Here is a 27126-nt window from a genome sequence, read left to right as displayed (position 1 = left end):
CCTGCTAACATTCCCCGTCACCACTGAATCTCATCAGCTGCAGCCAGTGACTTTATGAAGCTCATGGCAGGGCAGGTTCCTTGAAAACAGGGAGACTCTAGCAACAGCCCTGCTGTATTGTAGCTTGTTATGGCAGCAACAGTATGTCTCACTGTGCTTTTACCACAGGGTCCGATAAGCATTTCCAGTTTTATCATGCACCTTTCTAGTCCTACAGTTATAAAACTGATATCACAAACTCACTGTAAATCCAGTGCGAACACCCTGAAAATCTGTGTAGGAAAAGTGTAGGAAAGCATCTTATGCACATACACCAAATAACTCTCTTATTCCTAGCAAACACACTCAGAGCCTGATTACTCTTTCACTTCCAAGAATTTGGCAATAAGGTCCTTCAGCCCATCTCATCAGCAAGTCCCATAGTTTCTCCCATACTGCGTAGGAGAGTGCTGTCTCCAAACAAGTGCATGATTTTGTGGCTTGGCCTAACTAAACTAGCAGTGGACTTTCCTGGGCAACTTTTCTCAAGTCTCCTGAAGAGGAAAAAACTCTTGGTCTACATGCTTTCTGATTACTAGGAGAAGTTCGGGAGCCTAAAGGGAGAGTAGGAGGCCAAACAGCCTCTTAAAACTGGTGGCTTTAAAGAGGTCATGACTCCTAGTCCAGCCACTGGAAAACCAATATCCCTTCCCTGACCACTTATTTTAGTTCTTCAGTATTGGAACATGGGTTGTACCTCCAAAGGTTCACAATCACTCCTGCATCCTGATGCCTTTCTCAGCCTCTACAGATGCCGCCTCTCCCTCTTGGTATCTTCTCTATGCCACCACAGTTTTAAGACCCTCTTTGCTGACACATGGCCTCTACGCGCTGCAGCTGCTGATTTTGTTGCTTATGGGACACTGGCAAGGCCACAACGGGCACATTTCTCCTTGTTTCTTGTTACCATCTGTTTCTTGGCAGCACAAGGAGCCTGTTTCTGGTCCCACCGCCACCCTCCCTCACCTTGCTCAGTACATAGACCAGGCTGCTAATGGTAATTGAGCTCGAGCAAGCTGCCAGCTGCCATGCCCCCCACTCTCTCACAGAGCACGCTTCACTTCCCCCACAACTAACCTCCCTTTCATTTAGACTTAACTATTACAGCAATAGGAGAAACAAATCCTCCTCTAAGCTCTGAGTAGCCTGTTAATGAATTATTACAGGATGCCTCCTTGTTTTACTCTAGGCACTGTGGATTTGAATGCCCTGAGACCAGTCCAAGCCTAAACTTAAATGGTGTAGATACAACTTGTCTCTGCCTTCGCCTGAATCTCCTCCCATATCTCCCTCTGCCCTTGGGAGAGAGGGGGTTCCCTGCCAAATGCTTTGCAGGCAGCAAAGCAGATTCCCGCAGCTTTGAAGGACACCAAACCCAAGACCTGCAGGGTACAGATGATTTGTGGCTTAAGGAGCCAAAAGCCCTCTCATTTATCTGTCCCCTTGGTATCACCCTGAGCAAGAAATTACTTCTGTCACTTCCACCAGCTGGGCCAGCTGCACACCAGGGCCCCTCTTCCCTCCCTCATGCCCCACAAGTATTTCTCCATGGCCCGGTAGTCTCCATCTTGCTTCTCTCCACCCCTGGTCTCACCACTGTCTCAACACCAACCAGCTTCTGCCAAATCAGTGTTTTCTCACCTAGCAAATCCTCATATTTTCCCCAAACCTACCTACACCCTCTTGAATTCTCCAGCAATCCTCATCACTGCTTGCCCTTTGACCTTACCCTTGATCTCCTCCAAGTTCCTCCCATATATCATCTCACATTTATTTCTTCCCTTTCTCCAAGAAGGCTGGGCATGTCTCTTTGCCCTGCATCCCCATCTCGGACAGCAGTGTGCCCCCCCACTCTGCAGACAGCAAGCAGCCTGGGCTACCAAGTGCTTGGGCAGCCTGAGGTTCAAGGCCCCTGGACACAGCTCAGTCTAAAGAGATTGGAAACATGACTTAGCAACTGAAGCTTGAGGGAGGGGAGGAAGGTACTCTCCTCTTTCGTTCTCTGTCCTGGTCACTAGCTTTGAGCAAAGTCAACAGAGAGACAGAATTTGTGAGATGGGGTACTTCACAGACCAGCGCTGTTCAGGAATGTGCTCAGCTTCCTAAGGGAGACACAGATGGTAGCTGTGCACCACAAATGCAGCAGCATGAAAAATCAACAGAATATCAACTAACTCAGCTTGACTTACCTGCTTTTGTCCTTCCCACTCCAGGAAAAGTAAGGTAGACTCGACTGTTTGCCCCCTTGTATAAATCATGTTGGACACACAACCTGTTTTTCAGCTGCTGAATTACTCTTAACAAGAAGTTTGAAGAACGCTTACAACACCACCTCCCCAGCTAGTCAAAAGCCCTTCTGTCCAGATGCCTGTGGCTTTGCATGCACTCCTGTGATGATAGCCATCACCCACTGTGATGCAGCTAGTCACATTTAGAAGGGGAGCAGAAAAAAGTCATACAGGAGTTTTTCATCTTGTTGCTTAAATGTGAGCTCTGATGCTAAGGGAAGAATGTGGATGTGTGTATATATGCATATAAAAAACCCCCAAACTTTTGTTCTCCGCACAAAAAAGCTGTTGAGTTCACCCAGTCCTGTGCCCTGGCACTCATTCAATGCAAGCTCACAACCCAGTGAGCATTTCCTCACTAGGACACTCTCGAGCTTTTTGAAATGCTGCGGCTCCTTGCTGTACTATTTCAGACAGCTGCCTAGACCCTTCTGTGTGTGGATGGGACCGGCAAAATATTTCGTGGAGGGGACAGACCAAAATCTTGGTAGTAACATTATCTCCTTTTTTGGATCATCTCTCCTAAAAATGTTCCTTCACATCCTGTTTTCATTTGTGACTACAGCTGTGATTTGGATTAAAGCTATTGCAGTTTCTCCCTTGTCAGTATATTTGTAAGTCACAGGAGTGCATTTTTGTGAAAGATTTTTAATAATTTCCCTGCTCATTATCCTGGTATCTGTATAGCTAAAGGCAGAGGAAAATCTCCCCGTGCCGGGAGCAATACATTTGTATGCACAGTCACTGAGCTGTGCATGCAAAGTGACCAGCAGCCTAAATAATTCCTACCTGCGCTAGCACTTATGGTACAGCATTGCCAGACTTTCTAGGCAGTGTTAACAGCTCTCCTGTTTCCCCAGGTGTGGGAGAGACCCTTCTCTCAACAATACTAGCCAAAAGAAACAGAAACCAGTACAAATGCAAAGCCTGTTTGGTATGTTGGCATGAACTTGGCTGCTGTTAGGAGAAAAACCCCAGCTTTTTAAAGGTTGAAGCTCTTCCTTTTAATTCAAAAAGCATCTTCCCAATTCAAATCCATGGCAGACACCAAATAATACACCTCTGATTAGGCAAGCAAATATGTAACTATTCCTCCCACTAGTGTCACTGGCAGAATACTTCCAGCAAAGCACTGAAGGTCGTTATCCATTATTCACAAGAGGAAAATTACATATTTATTCCCTTGCAGCTCAAATAAATGTTCCCTGAAGCCTTGCACAGATGGGCCCTATTTATGGTAACACCCGACCTTGCCAAGATAAGGTTACTAGATGTTCTCAGACGCCGTGTCCTACACACAGTGCTGGTATCGAGCCCCTTCCCACAGCTTCCAGCACCTGCTCCCTCCCCCAGTGGCCTGTCCCAGCTGCTTGCCTGCACATCCCAGGGCTCTATGGTCACCCTAAAAGAGTGGGACCAGGATGATGACCTACCCCAAGTGCAGATGAAGGTTGGCTGGTGCAAGGGGGTTTCTGACCTGAGCAGCCATCACTGTGCCACTGAGACAGGCAGAAAACAGCCCGGGGCACAGGTTTGCAAGTGTCCTGTCTTCCCCCACCTCCTCAGGAAGCTGGAATTGTAGTTACAAAAGGGAATTGCACCTTGACTTTGAGGAGTGCACCTTGACTTTGAGGAGTCCACATCCAATTCTCCAAGTACTGCTGCTGGTTTCGCTGGGACTGTTTATGTAGAAACTACAATTGAGCCTTGCAAAATGTATTTCTAGTGAGTATTTGAGGACATTTATGGAAAGTAAAGTTTCATTTACCTTCCTAGAAATTTAATGATAGGAAATGTTGAGATGAGGACAAGGCTCTTTTTGATTATAGAAGAGAAACTACTGCTGACGTAAGTGACAACCAACCAGAACTTGGGACAGGGACTCTTTTGAAATAAAACTGTGGAGAATGAAGTATAGGTCAAGAATTAGTAATAAAACATTAATTCAAGAGTAACTTAAGATACTAAACATGAGAGAAAACTGTGCCATCTACTCTGGGTCAATCTCCCCATGGAAATATATATATATATACCTATCTTTCAGTAATCATAAAGTTGTCACTGAACTCAGCTACCAATTGCTTAGTACTATATTGCTGCTCTTAAACCTTTCTGATAAACTCAAGTCCACTCAACCCATTCTAAATTGCAGATGCCCCAGGCATAGAAATAGCATTAGAGCCCCATTGACAAGCACATTAGATTATTGGGACAAAATTCAGCTTTCAATATGTCTTGTTTATTGCAAATTCAGGCAATTCCTCCCTTAAATGAATTGGGAAAGAAAGTTTCAAGCCTGTTCTGGTCTGTAGACATGGTAACTGTTGATATAATTACATCTCTGGAAACTGTAAACTCTTCCTGGAAAAACTGACTTGCACTCTGGGGGGTTCATATTAAGTATTTAAGTGGTTTAGTGGTTCAGTTTACCTTCAAGTCTTTGAGCTAAGAAAGTAACACAGCTGGGCTGAGATAACATGAGGTTTGTAAAAGCTCAGTCACAATTAATTTCTGGACCTTAGCAGGTATACAGGGTGTAACCTCAGCGTATATGACACTGTTAAGTATATTTAGCTTTGCTTGTATTAGGACATAAGTTCCATCTATTTCACTTATCTTCTCACAAGCACATTTGATGGGCTGAGCTGCAGTATGATGTGTAAATCATGGCATATGCAATTGTTTTGGCAGTAAAGCTGGCAGCAGATGCACAAGTCAACCTCCACCCCCACCTTGCCAGCTATTCACACTCAGGCCGATAATGCTGGAGTTGTTGAATGACAGAGAAGCAACTACATCAAGTGGTAAGGATGAGAGAAGATAAGGAGAACCAGTGAACAGAGCTTGTGCAGACTGCAGCACCTGCTGATTTAGTTCCTTAGTTCTGCTCTGTATTTCACTTATGGTGGAAATGATGCTGAGCATGCAGTCAAAAACCAGCAAATCCCCTGTTAAACTGAGGGCACTCAGCATTACTCAGCTTCTTGTGGTTTTGGGCTGAATCTGAAGAAAGTACTTGCAGCACAACTGAGGACAACGCCCTCGGGGCATCATGCTAGTGTGGACTGGTCATGTCTGTGGGAGATAAAAGTAGGGACCGCAGCAGTGGGCAGCAGTCAAACACTGTTCTCTGAGTAAAGGACATGGCCAGTGCTTACATGGCAGAAGTACCACGTGCCCAGACACCCTCTAGGAAGCTAAGGATCTTTGCTGCAATGCTGGGTATGAGTTGGATCTATGAGGTGTCACATGGCTATTATGCAAGAGACCCCTGAACAACTCTTTTCACCCCATCTTAGGAATCATGAAAAGCTACAATTTCCTCCCAACCACAGAACACTAGAAATCAGTATTAAGCAGTCTCCAGGTCTAGGATGCCACAAAACAGATCCCTCATTTTAGATAGACCCAAAAGGTCTGAGGGACTATAATTTTCCAATGCCATCTGAAATACTTCATAAGCTTACTGAATTTGTTCATTAACAACACTAGTGGAAATAAAATTTTTCCTCCTCAGCAGCTGCGTTGAAAACAGAAGCTTTCATGTGGCATCTGGAAGCAGCAAGCCAAATGCTACAGACCAGGCTGGCCTGCCCCTGTCCACAGGTACCATGGATGGTCCCATCTGTGCAAATCTAGAACTTCACCCTGCAACTGCAAGTGAATAATTGGGGTTGAAGCCTGACCTGGTCTGCTTTGCACAATCATTTTAATATATTTTAAGTAGCATCAGGCAAATCTACCACAACAGCTCAAGAAACCTTGATGTAGACATATGCAGAATTATACTTGAGATACAAAATTTGCAACAGTTGACTCATCTCATTTGGTGTCCACTTTTCTCTACTTTGCCACACTCAGCCCAATTCAAGCCAAATACAGTATTTCTTATCAATGTCATTAGAAGTTACAAAGGAAACCCTAGGTGTTGGAGACAGATGCGGGCCCCCAAAAAAGACTGCTGTCTGAGGGTGAAGGAAATCCTGCAGGGCCACTGCTTCTCCTGGGAGCGAGCACCCCTTGCTCTCTGCTGCCCCTGCCTGTACCTGCTTTCTTGTCGTTACCTTCTCCTGGAGCTAAAAAAAGAAAGAGTTGCCTGCTGCAACTCGCCAGAGCAGGCATCGTGGCAGCAAGCAAAACTACAAAGGCAGAAAGCCTGATCTTACAGCATCCTTTTAACAGCAATAGAAGAAAAGTCTGATGTTTATAAAGTAAAAAAACTAAACTGAGACCCCAGCTTCCCAAATGCTCCATCCCCTCTCACAAGGGTTACTGGGCAGCGGTGGTCAGGAAGGGTCCATGTCCACTGGAGCCAAGCTGTGCGCTCTTGTTCAACTACAACAACTTTGAAAAAGACCTCTTTTCCAAACCAGGGTGGGCTCAGTTTGATGTAACTTTATTTGGTATCATCTCCGACACAGCCCCTTGAACGTGTACTTACTGAAAATGAAGTGTTTTCTCATGCTGCTGAGGGATACAGAAATGAGAACAATGAAAAAAAGCCATGTCATGGTACATCATGGTAATGTTTTACGCCACAAGAGATAAAAGTAATCTTCTGCATATATTTTCCAATTTATAAATAGAGATTGTTTCTCATCTAGTATTTAAATAGTCATTGGTCTTTTGAGAAAAAAAAACCCATATAGTAGGTAAACATGATTGAAGGAAAGGGAAAACTTAAAAATACATACATACACAAAGACAAGAAACATGTCAACACCAATTTACCACTTTTGTATTTTATTGTGGAACTGAGTTTGTTTCCTTTACATCAAATATCCTCAATGGAAGAGGGGATATTGCACACAAATATCATAAAAGCACTACATATTACTTTCACTGGAAACTAATTTTCTACATTAGATATGACTGGATAGAATAGAAGTGATGCAGGATTATAAGACATAATACCATACACAGCTGCAGACTGACACAAACACCATTCAGAACAAGAGAGAGGAGGTGTGTGAGGTGCTTCTCAGCCAGCAACAAGACTGTTTCTTTCCATAGTTTGGAAGATAATGGCTGCATGCAAATGCGTGAAAGCATATTCCATATTTCCTCTTTTACAGTTGTGATTACAGCCCAGTCTTGAAGAGGTAGCTCCTGCCATCTGGAGCTCCTAGCTAGTCTAGTGCAGAGAAGCTGCTTTTTTAATTCTTCTTTTTTTTTTTTTTTTTTCTATATTTTTATGACATTGTTTTATTTAGTTACTTTTTTTTTTTTAGATTTTTTTGTAAAGTCACAACAAACAGACTTTTTTCTTTTTAAATAGCAAACATTTTTAAACCAGGTGAATAATATAATTGCATTCTAAGAAATGCTTACCCCTAGTTGCTTTTAGTGTTTTGTTCAATTATTAAGTGAAAAGATGAAAGCTTGTTTCTTTCAAGTGTAAACATTATACTTTCTCCTTTTCTAATAAATCCAGACCAATAAAATTACTATTTCTCTCAAAACATCATTACTGAGCAAGAACCTCTGGCGACAGATGAACAAAGAGAAGCGTATGACAGAAATGTCCCAAATGCACAGTAAGCACTCTTTGGAGCTGACTTGCTTGTGGTGGGAGGGATTGAAAATTCAATTAACTAATTGATTAAATCTTAGTAAATGAGTACCAGAACTCTCCTAAAATGCGTAAGCTATCATAGACAACTTAAAAAAAAAATCCAACACATTCATATACACAGCTATCTCCATTCACCACAGTATGTAAAGTAAATTTAAAAAAAAATAATAATCAAAAGTGATTTCTGTGAAAGATGGGGTGTAAATAGAGGTCGATGAAGTCAGGCCCACCACAGGACTTTGAAAAGGCATGCAAGAGAGGCCCTGTCTAAGTTCAGGAGTGGGGTGGGATCTCTAAAGTTAATTCTTCATTGCATTATATGAAGCAGTATAGTAATAGCATAAAGATCATGACTGGGGATGCTTTTACGGGTAATACCGTCGTTTAAATGGAGTGTCCTTTACACTCAGATATTGAATTTTTATAATTAGAGTAATCAATAACAAACCATGCTCCTAGAAATCTATGCTGATCAACAGCACTCATCGTTAATGTACACGGTACATTTTGATGACTGTTACACTAAACTAATTGTGTAGTACTAGGACTAGCACAGTTAGATTAGTTCCACAGGCAGGAAAGACATTAAGGGCAAGAGGAGCTAATGGAGGAGTTCATCGCTGTGTTGCACCCAGGCGCCATTGCCATTTGAAAGGGAATGGATGGAACAGGCATTACAATACCTCAGAATAGCCAGACTGGGGTTTTAATAATCTTGTAGCAGCAAAAAAGCGAAAGTACATTTTAAGATCAGCTGTAACTGTCTAATTATTGTTACTATTTTAAAAGTAAACAAATGCTTGAGCCATCACGAACTTGCTTGGGGAGACTTAAGGCTTGATTCCAATTTCATTTACAGTAGGACCAAATGACTGTAACGTCCCTGACTGTAGTGAAATTGCTCCTGATTCACAGGAGTAAGTGGCGTAAGTGAGATTCGTCTCAGGACCACTGCTGTACTTAAAACAGATTTTCTGCCAAAGCAGAAATACAAACCATTTCAGATATTGTCAGAAAATCAGAAAATCTGTTCCCACCCACTCAAAAAGTTTGAAATCTGACCTATATAAGAAAGTAGACAAAGCAGAAAGAATTGTAGAAATAGTACAACTATTCTGCCCAACATTTCACCTACAACTTTGTAGACAATGTATTACAAAAGCAATTTTAAGTGAATTTTTATGAGCCCAGCAAACATGCTTGTTTTCACAATACATTTCCATCTGCCTTTTGTGCCATAGTCATTCTGAGTTATTCTTAACGACTTAAAAGGTATAGCAATAAATAAAACAGCATTGCTAGAGATACCTAAAAAAAGAGAAGACATTAAAAATAAATCAAAACCCCCAACAACTGACACACAGTAATTCACAGCATTAAATGGGCCCCAGGAGCCCATATTTAAAGGACCCTAAAGCAGTATTAAAAAACCCTCATAAAAATTAGGAGTGCAAACATATACCTATTAAACAAAAATATCCTAACAATGTAAAATTGAAATAAATTATAAGTAAAGAAAATAAAATGAGGTCATAGTTCACTACATTGTGAAACTTAATACCAGCCATAATCGTGAATCATACAGACCAGCACATATCTCCATTCTGGAGGCCTTTACACCTTCTTTAAATTCAGATTTGCAAACCTTCTACAATGTAACAAGATTATTTTTTTTAATTGGGGTAAAATTTCTAGGCCTAAAAAAATCCAAACTGTCTTAAATCACAGAACAGTGATGCTGTTGTTCTGCAAACAGTCTAGAGAAGGAAAGAAAGGGGTAGAGGAAGGAGGAAAGGGAAGGAAAGGAAGGAGAAAGGAAGAGGAAGAGTAAAAGAAGGGGAAATGAGAGGAGGAAAGGGAAGGGAAGGGAAGGGAAGGGAAGGGAAGGGAAGGGAAGGGAAGGGAAGGGAAGGGAAGGGAAGGGAAGGGAAGGGAAGGGAAGGGAAGGGAAGGGAAGGGAAGGGAAGGGAAGGGAAGGGGACAAATAGAAAGAGGAGGAAAGAGAGAGGAGAGGAGATGAAAGAGAGAGGAAAGAGGAAAGGAGAGGAGGGGAAAGAATGACTTATTTCAGCTTATTGCTTATTCTATCTTTTTTTCAAGATCTTGTGAGGGTTGAGAATGTAGGTTATATCCTTGTAAGTATTAGGCAATCAACTTTTCAAATCCCATTTTCTGTCATCATCAATAGATTGATTTTACCGCCAGGGTGCCCTTCCACCCCCCACCCCGAAAAGGTATTGGCAGTTGACTATTTTCAATAAATTTTACCTCAATATCCATTCTCACTAGAACCTTAAACATTATTAATTTATCTTACAAAACTACTAAAAAAATTGCCTTCACCTGAAAAATTTTTCTTTGCATTTTCCTGCAAATGAAACTGTTTGTTAAAAATTCATCTATTAAAAGTTCACGCAGCACTAAAAAAAAGGTTTCTGTACATTTGTTCCCATATTCACTCTTAAATTAAACAAATAAAATAAGGTAAGACAAAGGAAGGTTGAATACTGTACAGGCTCACAGGTAACCTTTTTCATCATTCCGAATGTTTCATTAAGTTTTGTAACTCTGATACTGGACACCACTTCAATCTTGCTTCCACAGTACAAAAGAAGCTTTCAAAAAAATGCTCATGTGGCCTTGTTGAGCTGTCCAGGTGCATCAATGAAGCGTTCACATAACTAACACACGTAATTCATAGCACCAAGCCATTTGACCAGTCAGATGGGTTTCTAGTACCACACATGCACACTCACACTTCTTTACTGGTGTAACTATGATCCTACACAGATGTTTTATAAATTTGCTGTCTCAACATTAAAAAATAAGTGCATCAAGTTTCTTTGTACATTCAAGTCACTTTCTAAGGCAAATCGTCTACTGTATGTACTCCCGACCGCTTTGGTATTTTGCTTCAGTTAATCAACAGTGGACATGGGTGTTCAAGCATGTGGACTGGTCAGTTCTGGCTGGAATAAGTGGACTTTCACTGGGAGCATGCCTTAGACCAACAATTCTGCGTGTTGAAAGAAAGGTTTTAGACTTCTGGATGGGGTGCAGACTACGTGCATATTTGGCCTATGATTGTTATGGTATGTCAGTATGCAGAGTTCAAATTAAAGTGGAAAACTGCTGATGAGCGTTTAGGTTGTGCGTCCCTTCCTAGCCACGTTCTGTTTCTTTTTATTTTCCAGCTACCTTAATTCTGTAAAAAAGGATCCCCCTTGCGATAGCTCAGATTGATACAAATTTAAAACTTTCATTTCATGTAAGAGCGTAAGCAGACTGCAGTAAGCGATACATCTATTGCCATGAGACTAATGCAGTTCTAATTATTTTTTTTACTTTCTCCTCCTACCCCTCTCTCTCTTTCTCTCTCTTTGTGTTTCATTAGAGGGCAAATGCCTCTACCTGGCAGAAGTCAGTTGGGGCTGCTAGTGCATGGTTTCCAAATGTTCAGCGGAGATGAAACTGGATCTGTATTTTTGCAGTAATTTGAACCCTACTATGGGAATACTGTTATTTCCCTTAGCAATCAGCAAAGACTGAAAAATATTAGTGACTTGCATCACCATGACACAGTATAGCATTTGGCAGGTATATAGTTCAGCAGTTGAAATAGATGGGTTGAATTTTTAGAAAAGGTGTTTTCAAACTGAAGAATTTCTGGAAATAAAGTTTAATCTTGTGGTGCATGGTCTTGTTCTTACAGTTCAATCTTGCATGCGGGAAAAGATTCATCTTGCATAACAACAGTGCTGCTGCTTGCCAAAACCATGATGTTGAGGTCCTGCTGTTTCTCATGGGTCTCTTGGTACCATTCCCTCATCACTTCTGAGTCATGGGTTGGGATTAAGGTCACCTGCAACACAAAATAGGAGAAGTCCTGAGGAATGGGCAATGGAAACAGCTGAAAAGAAAAACATCTTTGTCAGAAGCCCCAGCCAACAAGTATGTTTCCCTTTTGGAAAGAGTGAGTCCTTATGCAATAAATACTTTAATAAATGGATGGATAAAAGGAAATAAATAAACATGTAGGTAAGGTAAAATTACTGCAGAGAAGTAGTTTATCAAAATAAAATCTTGGCTTTGTAAGGTGGTGAGAAGCAGCTTTCCAGAGAAGTAGCACTCTGTAGTCTGCACTGATAGCCCTTCAGATTATGGCCAAATATTTTGTTTACTTATTGATCATGATAGAAAGGTGCATGAAGTTTCCAAGTATACGTGATTACCATATGTCCTGTTTTTTGGCTAGGATAGAATTAATTTTCACAAGAAGCTGGTAAGGGACACAGCCAGGACAGGTGACCTGAACTAGTCAAAGGGATATTCCATACCATATGACATCATGCTCAGCATATAAAGGGGGCCAGTTGAGGAGGAGTGGCAGCTGGGGGACTGGTTGGGTGTCTAGGGTCAGGTGAGAAACTGCATTGTGTATCACACACTTTGTATATTCCGTTATAAGTGCTGCTGTTGTTATTTCCTTCCCCCTTTGCTGTCCCAGTAACCTGCCCTTATCCCAACCCACGGGGTTTGCTTCTGTCTTCCCATTCTCCTCCCCATCCCACTAGGGAGAAGGGCGGGGGGGGGGGGGGGGCGGGAGTGAGCGAGCAGCTGCGTGATGGTGAGCTGCCAGCTAGGGCTACACCGCAACACCATATAAACCATGAAACAGCTACTTGTCTTTCCTACTTACAAACTGCAATTTTTCCAAACTTGGTTTGGTATAGTAAGAAGAAGAAACAGCCAAACGGCCCTGTAAACCAGCTCCCAACTGTTTTATTCACCGGGAACAAGTCAGAAGGGTCAGAAATGGGGAGTGGCTGAGCGCAGTGCAGCTCTGTGCTTCGCTCGGGTGCCCTCTCACATCATCAGTGAAACGAGATAGCCAGCCTGGGGACCCCATTTCCGGGCAGCGACTGTCCACTCCAGAGGCACTCTGGCTTCCCTTAGTTGCTTCCTAGAAAAGGTTAAATTTCCAGGTAGAGACACTAGTGAAGAACCTACCTGCATGTTACTCTCCCACTGTGCCTTGCCCTCCAGCAGGGAGTCCAGAACAGCCCTGCTTGGCTCCTCAGCTGCAGAATCGTTCCCGCTCACCACGTAGTAGGATGACCGCACCCTCTTGAAAAACTCAACGTCGACGTTCTTGCTATTGCTGTGGTTGGGAATGTACACCAAATCCAAATACACTGGAGGTCCTGGAGGCACTGCTGTAGATTTTGCCACCTTAGTATTCCCAGGTCCTTCAGAAATAAAAAAAAAAGCATATATCACAGGCTGGTTAAAAACATGCATTTATTCATTACTGTTATAACTGCTGAGGTGAGATGTGTCCAGTTATGGCATTACCCTCCTACACCTAATGACATGTTCCAGCTCTGTTGTATTCCAATTATGATTGTAATGGGAGGAAAAAATCTGAATAACTGTAACTATATAATACAATAAAAACTCACTACCACATAACCAACAATTAACTGAACCTTTCCCAGTAATATACCACTATTTTCCAATAATTACTATGCAGGGCTGTGATTACTGAATTACCATTCAATAAACGGTGGTATTATTTTCCAGGTTAAGAAGTACAGCTTTTGAAAGTCTCAGGTACACACAACTATAAAACCTAGGGTCACACAGGGAGCCATGCAGATTTGAAGCAGTCCTGAGATTTGGGGTATCAGCACATAGCAAGGCATAGTAGCTGTTGATATGCTCAGGCTGCCTTACAGGTGCATCAGGAAGACACTACATGTGAGCAGAAAGAGGGGCAAAGACGAACTTGGGAGGACAGAGAAACTTGTAAAGCAGTTACTTCAGGGAACTGAGAATAAGTGTTTGTCTGCTGAATCCTTATTTGCATACTCAAATTAGCAACTTATCACAAAAGGTAGGAGGAAGCATGGTTTTGCTGCTGTACATCGTACAGCACTTGTTCTAACAAGAGCTTCAGTCAAAAAGAAGTTCAAAGTTTAAATATATTAAAAATACTGCACCAAAAAAAAGTGGATTTTGCCACGCACTGGATCATGGTGTAAACTGAAAATCAGGATTCAAACAGTAGTCTTATCCAGATAATCACTGTTTATGTTCTATTAGCCTTCTTGTGTTGTTACAGAGGATGAAGTTTGGAAAACAATTATCTGAGCAATACACTCTATTTAGGGTCACATACTGTAAGGCCAGCAAATTCCATTACAGCTGTCTAGCTTGTTCTGCCATTCATCATAGGGCAACATGCCAAATAAGCATCATGATATAATAAGATTTCCTGAATTAGAGAGCTTTTACTACTGGTTAAGTTACAAAATCTTTTATCATCTTTTATGATAAAAAATCTATGATATATCCTTCTGACTTGTGGGTACCAACACTGGATAAAATACTAAGATGTTACATTTTACACTTAAATGTCATTATCAGATAGAGCCTTGTCTTCTGCTCTAGTGTATACCTCACAAGGTATGCTTTAAGGAAGAAGAATCTCATATAGAGCTAAAGTGCTAGAGAAATGTAGAGCATGAGGAACTGTACTGCTGCTTTGAAACGCATCTACTAACAGAGACATGCAAAAGATGGTGTAAGAAAGAACAGTGGACCACTTACAATGGGGAAGATAAAGACAGTTGAATGCTGGTTTGTTTGTACTGAATCCTAGACCTGCTCCTTGTAAAAAAACTTTCAACAGTACATCAGTCCTGACAACAGCAAAATTAAAGTATCCCCCAAACACTCTCTAACAAGATCTGCTGGAAACAACAGAATAGCACAATGCCTCCTTCAGTAATCCAATTCATATTTTATTACTACTTAGAATACACAACAGTCATTCAAAATCACATTAACTTTCTGTATGTTTAGTCATCACTGATGGCATAAGACTTTAACCGGATTATATGATGTACATGCTTAGTTCATTGAAAATGCTCTTACTACTGTTATAATTTTTTAAAATACTTGCATTAAAAGTAATCCAGCAAAGTAATAAGAGCATCCAATAGCCGACAGTACCTTTGCCTCCCACAATATTAAATCACATTAATTTATGTTAAGAGAATTGTGCCTGCTTGTTTCTTATAATGAATAAAGTGGTTCACTTTGCTACCGATTTCACTTCACCTACAAAAGTGGTACTTGTAATTCTATTAGTTTGTTAACAGTTTAGACAGCTGGAATGAAGTTCTTTATATTTCATATACTCTCTGAGCAAATTGAAACATTAAGTTTCTCAGAATACAGAAGTTAATTTAGTGCATTTCATGCAGTTAGATGTGGACTTTACTTGCTAGATTTATATTTAAAACTTGGACTTTGGGAATTTGCTACAAACCACATTCTCAGCTGATATAAAGGCAAACTAACTGCACTGCAACAACTAAGAAAATCTTAACACTAGGGAACTGCTATCTGTCTTTACCTGTGGTTGCAGTCTTTGCTGACTTGGATGTTGTATTTGCTGCATTCTTGGTGTCCTTATCTTTCTCATCCACTCGAGACTTTACTTCTGGATTAGAGATATTTTTGGTTGCCTTCTCCACAGACTCCTTCTTTTTTGGAGAAGCTGTTTTGGAAATTTTATCTAAAGATTCTTTTATAGCTGGCTTTGGTGAAGCCACTGGTTTTGATTTACCATCACTTTTTTTAACAGGAGAAGATGACTTGGTCTTAGTACCCTGCTTTTTTGTCTTTGTCTTTTCTTTGAGGTCTTTCTTCAAAGGTTTACCCAAATTCTGATCAACAGGCAGAGCCTCTGGATCAACCATGGAAACATCAGGGTGCCTAGGGGAGGGGCTGCGATCCTGCATCGGGACAGGCGGCGGGTCAATGTGTTTGTACGTAATTGTCTTGTCCGTCGGAATGGTTTCTGACTCATCTTCTGAGTCAATGTTAGCATCTGCAGTGATGGAAGGACATTCCTCAGTCTCTGGGGGAACATCTGAATCCGTCTGAGACGGGGCAGACTCGCTCACGGATGTGGGAGGGGTTTCATCACACTGCCGCCCTTGCTGCTTTCCCCCAGAAGGTGGCTGGGCTCCCCCGGATTGAGTTAGTGGCTTCTCTTGATCTTGAGACTGTTCTTCACTTGCAAACCACTCAAGGGGGTTTGGGTTGATAAATGAGGGTGAAAGTTCAGTTTTGGGATGTTTATATTCACAAGAGGATACAAGGCATAAGTCAACATCTTGACGGGATTCTGCTAACGATTTTCCTGGAGTGAAATGTGCACTGGCTTCATAGGAGTAGCTAGTAGCTTCAGGTGACCTGGTGGCTCTCCCAGTCATCTCAAATGAGTAATCTGTGGCTTCAGGTGAACTAGAGGCTTTCCCAGTTGTCTCATAGGAGTAAGCCACGGCCTCTGGTGACCTGGTTCTCCCAGTTGTCTCATAGCAGTAGCTAATGGCTTCTGGTGACTTAGTGGTTTTCCCTGTTGTCTCATAGGAGTAATCCACAGTATCGGGTGATCTGGTAGCTTTCCCAGTTCTCTCATAGGAATAATCTGTGGCCTCAGGTGATTTGGTGGTTTTCCCAATTAACTCATAGGAATAATCTGTGACCTCAGGTGATTTGGTGGTTTTCCCTGTTGTCTCATAGGAATAATCTGTGTCCCCGGGGGACCTAGTGGTTTTCCCTGTTGTCTCGTAGGAGTAATCTGTAGCCTCAGGTGACCTGGTGATTTTCCCTGTTGTCTCATAGGAATAATCTGTGGCCCCTGGTGACCTGGTGGTTTTCCCTGTCATCTCATAAGAATAATCTGTGGCCTCAGATGACCTCATATTTTTTGCAATTATCTCATAGGAATAATCTGTGGCCTCAGGTGACCTAGTAGTTTTCCCAGTTGTCTCATAGGAATAATCTGTGGCCTGAGGTGATCTAGTAGATTTTCCAACTGCCTCATAGGAGTAGCTAATATCCTCTGGTGACCTAGTAGTTTTCTCTGTGACCTCATAAGAATAACTAAGTTCTTCTGGTGACCTGCTGCTTTTCTCTGAATCATCTTTTTCTGGGCTGAGTAAAGATTCTGGACTGTGCTTTGTTATCGGCTCCTGGTAACCAAATGCTTTGACGGAGGACACTTGCAGTGACAACGAAGGTGTGTGACTAGCTGACACCGCTTCTGTGATTGCAGGAGGTGAATCTGGAAAACTAGGAGAGTACAGAGGAGAAGATTCCCTTGGAGTTAATGGAGATAGGTCAGACTTTGGTGACAGCTTTTCTCCTAGGCTCTGCACCTTTTCTGAGGTAAAAGAAGAATGTAGTGACACATCTCTGGGTGGAAGAGCACCTGAAAAAGTTTCCTCTGGCAGTGGTGAAGTCACCTGGGAAGGTGTATGAGCTGATGAAGTTGAGGATGAAGCTTCAATTTGAGAAACTGAAATAATTTCTGAAATATCTTTCTCCTGAGAGTAAGATGACTGCTCTACAGGGGAAATCTTCTGTGCAAAAGTAGGCTCCTGTATATCTGAAGGGCTATAATCTACTTCTGTTGGTCCATTTTCAGATATATGGTGTATACTAGTGCCTACAGTAGGATATTCTGGAGATTGCCTACTAAAGTCCATTGCTAAAGACTGCTCAGGGGACTCCTGACCAAATTCTACTGACATAGTTGACTGCTCAGGAGATCTCTGATCGTGCACTGGCGTTCTTGATTTTGAGGTTTTAGGTGAGAAATCTGGTGGAGAAATTGACATGGGCCTTGGGCACTCTTCCTTAGATGGAGACATTTCTGTTTCCTGAAAAGTTGTTGGTGTTTGTACAACTGACACTGAAAGGGAATCATCAACTTCAGTAGAGTGGGGAGATCCAACCTCAGCATGCAATGAAGGAGATACATCATCAGTAGTTGGTTCTGGAAATGAACTAGTAGCAACAGATGCTGTAGAGACAGAAGCTACTCCTTCTATATGGGAATAGGTGTCTTCTGCTACAACCTCATCAACAGGAGTTGCAGACTTGTCAGAAACAGTCCCTTCAGAAATTGACATTTTGGTATCTTCTTTTAAAGAACCAAACTGACTGGTATCTATTTGAGTGGGTGAAAGATCACCTGCTAACTTCCGCTCATCCAAGACCAGTGAAGACTGGGAGCTGCTGGGTTCTGTATCTTCCATTTTCCTTTCTAGGCTGAAGCCTTCCTTAATTACCATAAACTCCATGCTTTTTTCATCTTGTTTTTCTTGGAAAAGGCCCACAGAGCTATCTTCAGAAGCTGGGCTCAACTGAACAGGTGATTTTTCTTTTTCAGGTTTCCCCTCAGAAGGACAGGGAGACTTTAAATCAGCACTCAAAAATGTATCATAAGAGGTCTCTGAACCTATCAGTGGTGGACTCCGTAGAGGTGAGAGGACCTTTTCAATAGGAGATTCTGAATCTGGCACAGGTTCATCCATAGGGCTTATTCTGGGTTTTGCAGACTCATCTTTGACTTCACTGAATTCAAAGCTAACAGGAGCTTCTGTTGACTTTTCACTGGTTTCAGAGGGAAGCTGACTGGACTTTTCATCAGTGGGAGACTGATAATAAGGTGTGTGGCCAGCACTACCAGCAGCAGACTGTGAGGGAGATGCTACTTCTAACGTTTTATCTTCAGGGCTTGCACAGTGCTCTTCAGCAACTTCTTGATGTACATCAGGCAATGTAGCAATGGGGATGGGCTCAGACGAGACCTTGATCTCATTGGGAGTGAGCGAAAAGTTCACACTACGTTCACTCAGTGGTGTTTTGGCAACAGGTGATGGAGGGGACAAACTCTCAGCTGGACTCTTGGCTGGACTACGTTTTCCACCAATATCTTCTTGATAGGATTCTTTGATTTCTAATTTAGCAGTGCCTTGAATCTCACTTTCTTTTTGCCGGTATACATCTTGGAATGCAGATTTGCAGAATTTGTCTTCCTCTAATGAAGAAGGTGGTGAGATGGTGGAAGCTGAGGCATTATAGTCTTTACCTTCTGTGACCTCTGTTTTGGATCCTTCAGATAATCCATTAAAAGCATCCGGAAGTGGAGAAAGTTTAGGTCTGCCAAACTCTTGAGAGTATAGTGATGTCTCATACTTGGTAATGTTCACATACTCCTGAGAGGGTGACTCGCTTTCCTCATTATTAGTTTCATCACTCATGACATCCCGGGGTGTTGACATTTCATCCATTGGAGTTGGTTCACTGGATATTTCGATAGTAGACTGTGTGTAACCTGAAGTAGCAGTGAATTCCTCAGGTTGATCTTCTCTATTTTCTTCATCAGAAACAGTGGCTTCACTTTCTGAACCACCAGGTAATGTCTCATCATGGATAGAAGAGGCTGGTTCAACTGCTGGAGACTGAGGCTCTGACCGCTTTGTTGGTGTAATTATGAGTAGGCCATATTTATCTTCAACTGCACCAGCTTCTGCAGCTTTGTCTACCACAGCCATCACATAATCTTCTTCAGCTTCTATTTTTTCATTTTCCTCTTCATCTCTGATGTCTTCTGCTTTGTCTTCCTCCTCTTCTTCAGTCTCTTCAGTTTCTGCCTTCTCTATTGCTTCTTCCCTGTCTTCCTCAGCTCGTTCATCTGATGCCTCATAATCTGCCTTTTCAATATACTTTTCATCTTTAATGTTAGCATCTTCTTCAGCCATTATTTCTTCTGAGCTCTCTCCAATTTTTCTTGCTTCTTCCATATATGGTTTTGTGGTTTCCAGTGGTGACTTTTCTTCTTCATCTTCACCTCGTTCTTCAGCTTCTTCTGTCTCTGCCTTTTCTTCATAATCTCCTGCTTCAGATGATTCTTCCAAGCCAGTTCCCTCATCTTCAAACTTTTCATTTTCATCAACCCTGTGCTTTTCCACAGGTTCCAACTCTTCAGGTGTCTGTTCACACTCACCCTCAGCCTCTGTGGTAGTAATGCCTTCATCAGAGGACTCAGCAGGTCCTTCATGATCTAATTTTTCTTTTTGTACCTCAAAGGCCTCTTTTTGTACTGTGCCAGTGAGTTTCAATTCATCCTCTATAAGTGCAACTTGAGGTTTTGTTTCTTTTATTGTTTCTACTTCTTCAGCTTTTAATTCCTCAAAATCCTTTGTTAAGTCCTCTGGTGAAGACATAAGGGATCTCTCCGCTTCAATTTCCTTTCCACTGGCTGTAATTTCTGCAGCTGCTACAGCTGCCACAGTTGTGGCAGCGACTCCAACTGCTGCAAGGGCAGCTTGTGCTCCACTGACTTTGATCTCTGTCTTCACAGTCTTAACTTTTCCTTTTTCCTTTGGCTTTCCAGCAGGTACTGCTTCTTTTTTCACAGGTTCCTCCTTCTTTTGTGGTTTAGGCTTTGCTGCTGGCTTTTTGCCTTCAGTTGAAGGAGCAGCTATCTTCTTTGTTTCTTTAGGAACCTTTTTGATGTCTTTTTTGGCTTCTTTTTCTTCCTTCTTAATTTCCTTCTTCTCTTCTTTTTTAGCTTCTTTTTTAGCTTCCTTTGGTGGAGTATCTTTCTTTACTTCCTTCTTAGTTTCCTTCTTCTCTTCCTTTTTCACCTCTTTTTTAACTTCTTTCTTCATCTCTTCTTTTTTGGGTTTTTCCTCTTTTTTGATGGGTGTTTTCTCCTCTTTTTTAGAAACTTCTTTCTTTGGTTTTTCTTTTTCCTCTTTCTTTTCTTCAGGTTTTGCTTTGACTTCCTTTTTCACTGGCTTCTCCTTTGACATTTTTTGTTTTACATCTGTACCTTGTTTTTCAGGAGTTTCAGATTTTACTAATTGTTCTTCTTTACTTGTTATGTCTTTTTCTGCCACTACAGCTTTGGTCTCCACTTTTGCTGGTTTCTCTTTTTTAACCGGAACTTTTTCTTTGCTTTCCAACTTCTGAGGCTTTTCAGGTGCTGGGCTAGGTTTCACAGGCTCTGGTGCTTCTTCTTTAGATTCTTTTCTGACAGGCTTGCTTGGTGGTGTCTTTGCAACAGGCTTGAGACTCTCCTTGCTGTCTGTTCGTTGTTTCAACTTCGCTTGTTTCACAGCCGGACTAGCAATGTTCCCAGTTAGGTCTTTTTGTGTAACCATTGGTTGTTTAAGGAAGTCTAAATGTTTGAGTTTTTCTAGTCCTTCTAGAATATTATATTGGGTGCTGTTTCCAGGAAACAGAACTCGGATTATTTTTTCTGCAGGATTAGCTGGATGCCACACAATCAGGGACGAGACGGAGGTGAAGTAGGATAATGGAATGTCTAGTTCTTGGCCATTTGGTAGAAGGAATTCAGCTTTGTCTTTGTTAGTACCACTCCACTGCTGCATAAAATATTGCATCTCTTTGCTATTTTTGACAGGATTAAGCACATACATCTCAAGCTTGCCAACTCCCATTTTCTGAAATAAAATGATGGGGTCAATGGTATTTCCCACGTTTCTGAAAAGAGGTTCTGGTTTCATAGACAATTTATTTAAATACTGGAGAGTAAAACAAGCTTCTTCTACACTCCTTTTTACTCTAAAGCTAGGATCCAGGTTCCTCAGGTTCTCAGGTACATTAAGGAATACAACTCCTAAATCAGGTGAGATCAGATTTTTCATCCAGTCACTGTTGGTAGTAGACCCTTGGGACTGTTCCTCTTCCAGTTCGGCTATCTTTCGCTGAAGCATGCTATTGATTCCTGGCAGGTTGTCATCTCCGATGTGAGTAAGGAGAATGGAATCTACCCTGTCCAAGTGTCGGATAAGTTTCCAAAAGCAAGATTTTCTTTCGGATCCTCCATTGATAAGCATGTTGAATCCATTCACTGCAAACAATGCAGAGTCCCCTCTTCCCCCTGGGAAAATATAACAGCAGGGTTTGGAGAGTTTCAAGAAGCCTCCTGAGGTTGGAGGTTCCAAAATGTCAAAGGGTGATGGCACTTCTACTGATTCTGACAGATATTCTGTGAATTCAGAGAGTCCTTCCATTTCGGGCAATATGGCAGCTGAGTTGAGTTTAATGTTAATAAAGTCTTGAAGGTTGTGTCTGTCAAGGTTGGAATTCTTCCAGTCCCCTTCCTCAGGGCAGAAAAGAGTTAGGCTGGCTTTGTTGGCAGGGTGTGTGGTGCTCAATAATTCACCAATCTAGGATTGTAAAACAAAAACACAAGGAGATGCATGTAAATTCATTTTTTAATGACAATTAATGTCAGAACATAATATTTCCTGATCAGACAGATAAAACTTTTTTTCATTCACTTCTGCACTGGTGAGTACCTGTCCCAGAAGCAAAAGGAACCTGTTAACCACAATTAGTTTTTTTCAAACACAAAGAAGGACCTTATTCCTGGTCCCTATTGCCCAAAGGATGACAGTACTCCAAGGTTTCCCCTTCCCTTGTCCACCCTTTATAGGAGGATGGTACAAGCTTTTATATCGAGAAGGTATGAGAACTATGAGCCTAATGCTGCTACTATCATGGCTCATGACCATTGTCTCCTGAGTCTCCCTGCTGCCCCAGCCCATCCAGAAGAGCCAGCCAAATACCTAAGGGATAAACCACCTCCTCTTAACAGGCAGAGGGTAACTGCAACCCAAAGGAGGCCAGCATCCTCCCAAGGGCGGCTGCTTTCCTCACCCCTCTTCTCATGGGATATATTCCACCACACCATCGATATTGCAGTTGTTTATGCACAATGGCTCCTGAAAAGCCACCACTGCTCCCAGATTAGCACAAATGACTGCAGGAGAGTTTTCCAGAACACTGAGAAATGAGTTATTGAGAAATGCAAATAGCTAAAGTTTTGTATTTCTGAGAATATGAGGTACAGGGCTAAAGAAAGAGCCAGAAAAAACCCACAACCTGTTAGGGTTGAAAATGCTCCTGTAATTATTTTGATTTTAAACTCATGGACCACAACAGTTGAAATTAATAATAACTCCATTAATTTTAACAGTATTTCATAACATGCTAGTACCAAAACCTGCTGCTGAAATAAAGGCACAGAGAACAAGAAGTTCTATGCCATAGTATGAAGAGCTGTTGTTCTGTTCCAGTCTGAACTAAAAAAACAGTATTTGATGGTCCCAGATTAGTAGACAAACAAACATGAAAAAGTATGACATATTTTATACCTTCTTCCAGTTCCACAGATATTTTCATTTGACTTTATTATTTTACCGACAATTGGGATAATGTAGCTCATTTCTGTTCTATTTGCTCTCAACAAAGAAACCACCAAATTACATAAACAACTTCTCTAAAGAAGTAATAATTCAGACATAAAATGTCAGTGCAAAATCCACCAGCATAGCATCATGCAAAATTTCACAACCTTCTTTGCAGAGATTCAATTGTCAGTTTGGGCTGTAAGAACAGGTTTCAAAAAGATGGTATAGATTATGCTACAGCCAAATAATTTGAAAGTCTTGGACCACAAGCTGAATCAACAGAAGAAATGAATATATAAAAAAATAATGATGCTTTATGGCCGTAGATTTCTTTGGGTATCCGTGTTTGTATGTCTCACTTCCTTCCTTTGTGTTACATAATTTATTTTCAGCGTTTACTAAAAATAAAGCTCAATAAAGATGCAGTGGCTGTTATCCAAACAAAAATAATCCAACCAATACCTAAATAAATCAGAAAATAAATATTTTCTATCTTCTTTTGTCAGCCTTACTTAGTATCCAAACCATTTGACAGGAGTATAAATAAATCTCACCCACATGTCAGACATGGCTTTGTCTGAAAAGGAGAAAAGAAAAAAAACAAAGCAAAACAAAATAAAAGGAGAAAAGGATGGAAAGGATGAAAGATAAGGAAAATAGGAGAACCATTCCTGTTGTTTATTGCAGAAATAAGAAAAGGGGCAGCACAGACCACAGCTCTGAAATGGATTTAAGATCTCAAGTGTGCTCCTTATGCTGGTGTCTCTGGTCAGGGTTGAAAACACATTATTAGGGATTGATGAAAGTAGGAAAAGATCACGTCCTCTGGACAAATAAATCCAAGTCTGTTGCTCACACAAGGAGATAACTCGAGTACAGACTTTTTCTCAAGTAGGGCAAATTTCTGCATAGATAAAGAAATCATACAGTAATACACTGGGGTAATGAATATACTGGGCCAAGGTTTTGGGTTAGCCCTCTCCAGTTTATATTACACCACATTTGAATTTCTGCTTCATACTCCCAAATTCTGACTTTCTTTACTCTTAAAAGTTGACATGCCTAAAGCAGACAGTGTTAAGCTACTGGCAGCACAGGCCAATGAAAAGTTGGAGAAAAATTATTCCAGACATAGATCATATCTGTTAGGAATAGCAAGTTCAGGAATGCCCCAGAAAAGGCCTCAATGGATTTGCATTTCACCAAGGATATCGACAGTTTCACTGCTTATACTATTTGATAACACAGAAATGTAACCACTCCTTCTCTTCTCTGGATTCAAAGTCACTCTGGGAGCAAAGAAATGTATCTGTGAACCGGATCGTCTTTTCAAACACTGAGAGATATCTGTTGAGGAATCCTCAAGTTTTAAAGGTGTCACACCTGGTGAAGGCAAGCAGCAAGTTGGCTGCTCAGAGAAAACACAAGACTGTTTCCTACCCTGGACCACAAAGGTAAAAAGAAAGGATGTTGTGGCAGAGGCAGTGGAATGGGACATCTTCAGTCTTCCTGCATGGGAGAAGTTGAAAACACCACTTTTAGGCATTGCCTGCAGGGAGTTCTGCAGGCTAGAGATGGATTTCTGAATTAGACTTCATAAGAGTATCCCTCAAAGGGTATTTACTTATTTGTAAGACCATTCCATGACCATAGTTCAGGTTTGGTCCAGTGAAGTAAAACTGGGCAGAGGCCAGAAACACCTGCTCTACACAGTACTCATCAAACCTTACGTGCTTATAGAATCGTAGAACTATTTAGGTTGAGAAAGACCTTTAAGATCATTGAGACCAACTGTAAACCTAACACTGCCAAGTCCACCATGGTCAGGACAACACAGGAATTCCTTCTTCTGATCACCACATAGAAAACCACTAACGACTTTTTTCTAGCCCTTTTTTCTAACCTTTTTCCCCATTTGTAGACCACCTAAAAATTTCCCAATAACAAGACCCTTTAAAAAATGTCATACACAGACCACGGTATGGCAAAGGTGATCTCTTTGCTTTTTTGAAATCTTGCAGAAGCAGAGAGTGCCCAAGGCTTCAGAAGCAATAAGCTGGAAGCCAACACTTGCAAAGAGCCATGTCGGCTGGCTGGTGAGCCTGCTGCTAGCCACAGAGATGAGCCAAGTGAGCCTTACTGATAGCCCACGGCAGTACGCCCTACACGCCCACCACTGCGGCAATCCCTTGGCAGCTGTAACTCATGGCCAATCACCACCCCTCCACTTTCCAGCCAACAATTTCGCTTCCTAAAGGTACAGTAGGATTTGCCGCTATTTTTGCATGTAGTCATAAACTAATTGTGTGTCGCTAATTAGCTGGAGGTACAAGGAGCTCAGGTTTGCAATTTCATAGAAAAGTAACTCTGCAAACTGCTAGTGAGTTGTAGGCATCACGCATGTTTCAAAGAACAGGAGTTCAGCTCTTTCCCCGACCCTGCAACCATATGCTGAACAAAGAGGCTTTGAGAATAGGATCAAATGGATACAATAAGCTCATGCTGGAGCTCATGCAAACTTTTGCTTTTTCAGCGCTGAACTTTCAAATCTCACTCCACTGACATGCTCCTAATAATTAATTTCAGAAACTAAATTCCTAGGGATGCAGCCATATAGTTTATTTAAACATATTTTACACAGCAGCCAAATGAAGTGTGACAGCTTGTTTACTATGGGTTCCTGCCCTATGGGAGCTTTCAGGCACAGTACATTAAGCAAACAGCAAAATAACAAGTCATGAAACAAACAGCATTAAATACTGGTATGCTTCATATTTCTCTTTTTGGTATGTAAAAAATCACAAGATTTACAGATTTCACTGGCCAAATTTTAAACACTTCTGTAAAGAAGCCAAGCAGGTAGGTGGTGCAAAAAACTACAGTTATTCCAACAGACAGCCTCTGTCTTATTAATGTTGCCTATTACTTAGCTGCCACCAGGCAAGAACCTGTTGTCAAATTCAATTTGACTGCTTTGTATGTATACCTTAGATAAACAACCTCTATATCTCAAACACAGCACTATCTCCTTCCATTGTCAAAATGTTCCTTGATTTTCTCTTTCTGGAAATTACAATTAAAGTCCCCACATTAAAATTTAGTTCATTTGTTAAGCAATTTACATAAAACCTAAAATAAAAGAAATAAATGTTTTGAAAGAAAGCCTATAATGAAGAGTAAAGACCATCAGCATCAGGCTACCGATGCTAACTCTAACAACACAGAGGGCCATTTTTAGTCTTCACACGACATCACACGACAATGTATGGAAGACACTTTTCTGAACACACCTCTTGATCTGTGAAGATCTCAATGAAGTTCTGGAAGGAGAAGGACCCAGACTGCAGAATGAGTTCTCCTGTGTTTTCAAAGCACTGTCCAGTTAGTACAAGGAGCTTGTGTCTTGCAGCATCTGTGATCATTAAGCGCACCTAGAGTGAAGGAGAGAAATACATCAATAATGGGACTTAACATGGTGCAAAAGGGAAAAAGGAAGAGACAAGAAGCAATTAGAGAGAAGGTCTGATGAATAAAGCAAACTCATGGCATGGAAAAAAGAGCAAGGAGCAGAACAGAATAAAATTAGATTAAAAATTAATATTTTCAATAAACAAACATTAATTTTATAACTCTTGGTGAATTTTAATAGCACTGTATCAGGACAGCCTTGGCAAACTGTGTCCCACGTGCTAAAGAGGGAAACTGCATGTGTCAGACTCAGTTTTTGGAAGGCTGCTCTTCTTTTCCCCAAGTACAGCATTATTTGCCATTCAGTTGTGAAAACATCACTGAAAATTAATAGCCACAAATCACACATAAAAGTGTCCTATTTAGACTGTAATGCTGTTGTAACCTGAATCATTTAGAAAGCTAAGGGACAATTCTGCTTCACCATAATCATAAACTTGAACTTCAAGCACTCAGATATAGTCACACGCACCATTTCATAGAATCACAGAATCACAGAATGGTTTGGGTTAGAAGGGACCTTAAAGACCGTTTAGTTCCAACACCCTGCCATGGGCAGGGACACACTCCACTAGACCATGTTGCCCAAAGCCCCATCCAAACCTGGCCTTGAACACTTCCAGGGAGGGGGCTGCCACAACCTCTCTGGGCAACCTGTTCCATT

General features: G+C 41.4%; 1 protein-coding gene across 1 annotated transcript in view; it reads right to left on the bottom strand.

Annotated features, from left to right (window-relative positions):
* Positions 1 to 7053: 7053 nt before the first annotated feature.
* The window catches only part of MAP1B (microtubule associated protein 1B), a 72826-nt gene continuing 52753 nt past the window's right edge, over positions 7054 to 27126 (bottom strand). Inside the window, exons 4-7 of the mRNA XM_075740564.1 lie at positions 26285 to 26425; positions 15326 to 21968; positions 12913 to 13151; positions 7054 to 11764 (exon numbers count right to left, since the gene is read on the bottom strand). Of these exons, the coding sequence (XP_075596679.1) occupies positions 11609 to 11764; positions 12913 to 13151; positions 15326 to 21968; positions 26285 to 26425 (7179 nt within the window). The 3' untranslated portion in view covers positions 7054 to 11608. The remainder of the gene's footprint in view (positions 11765 to 12912; positions 13152 to 15325; positions 21969 to 26284; positions 26426 to 27126) is intronic.

This window comes from Balearica regulorum, chromosome Z (genome assembly GCF_011004875.1).
Source record: "Balearica regulorum gibbericeps isolate bBalReg1 chromosome Z, bBalReg1.pri, whole genome shotgun sequence".
In the NCBI taxonomy this organism is placed as follows: domain Eukaryota; kingdom Metazoa; phylum Chordata; class Aves; order Gruiformes; family Gruidae; genus Balearica; species Balearica regulorum.
This window is presented reverse-complemented; position numbering and strand designations above follow the sequence as displayed.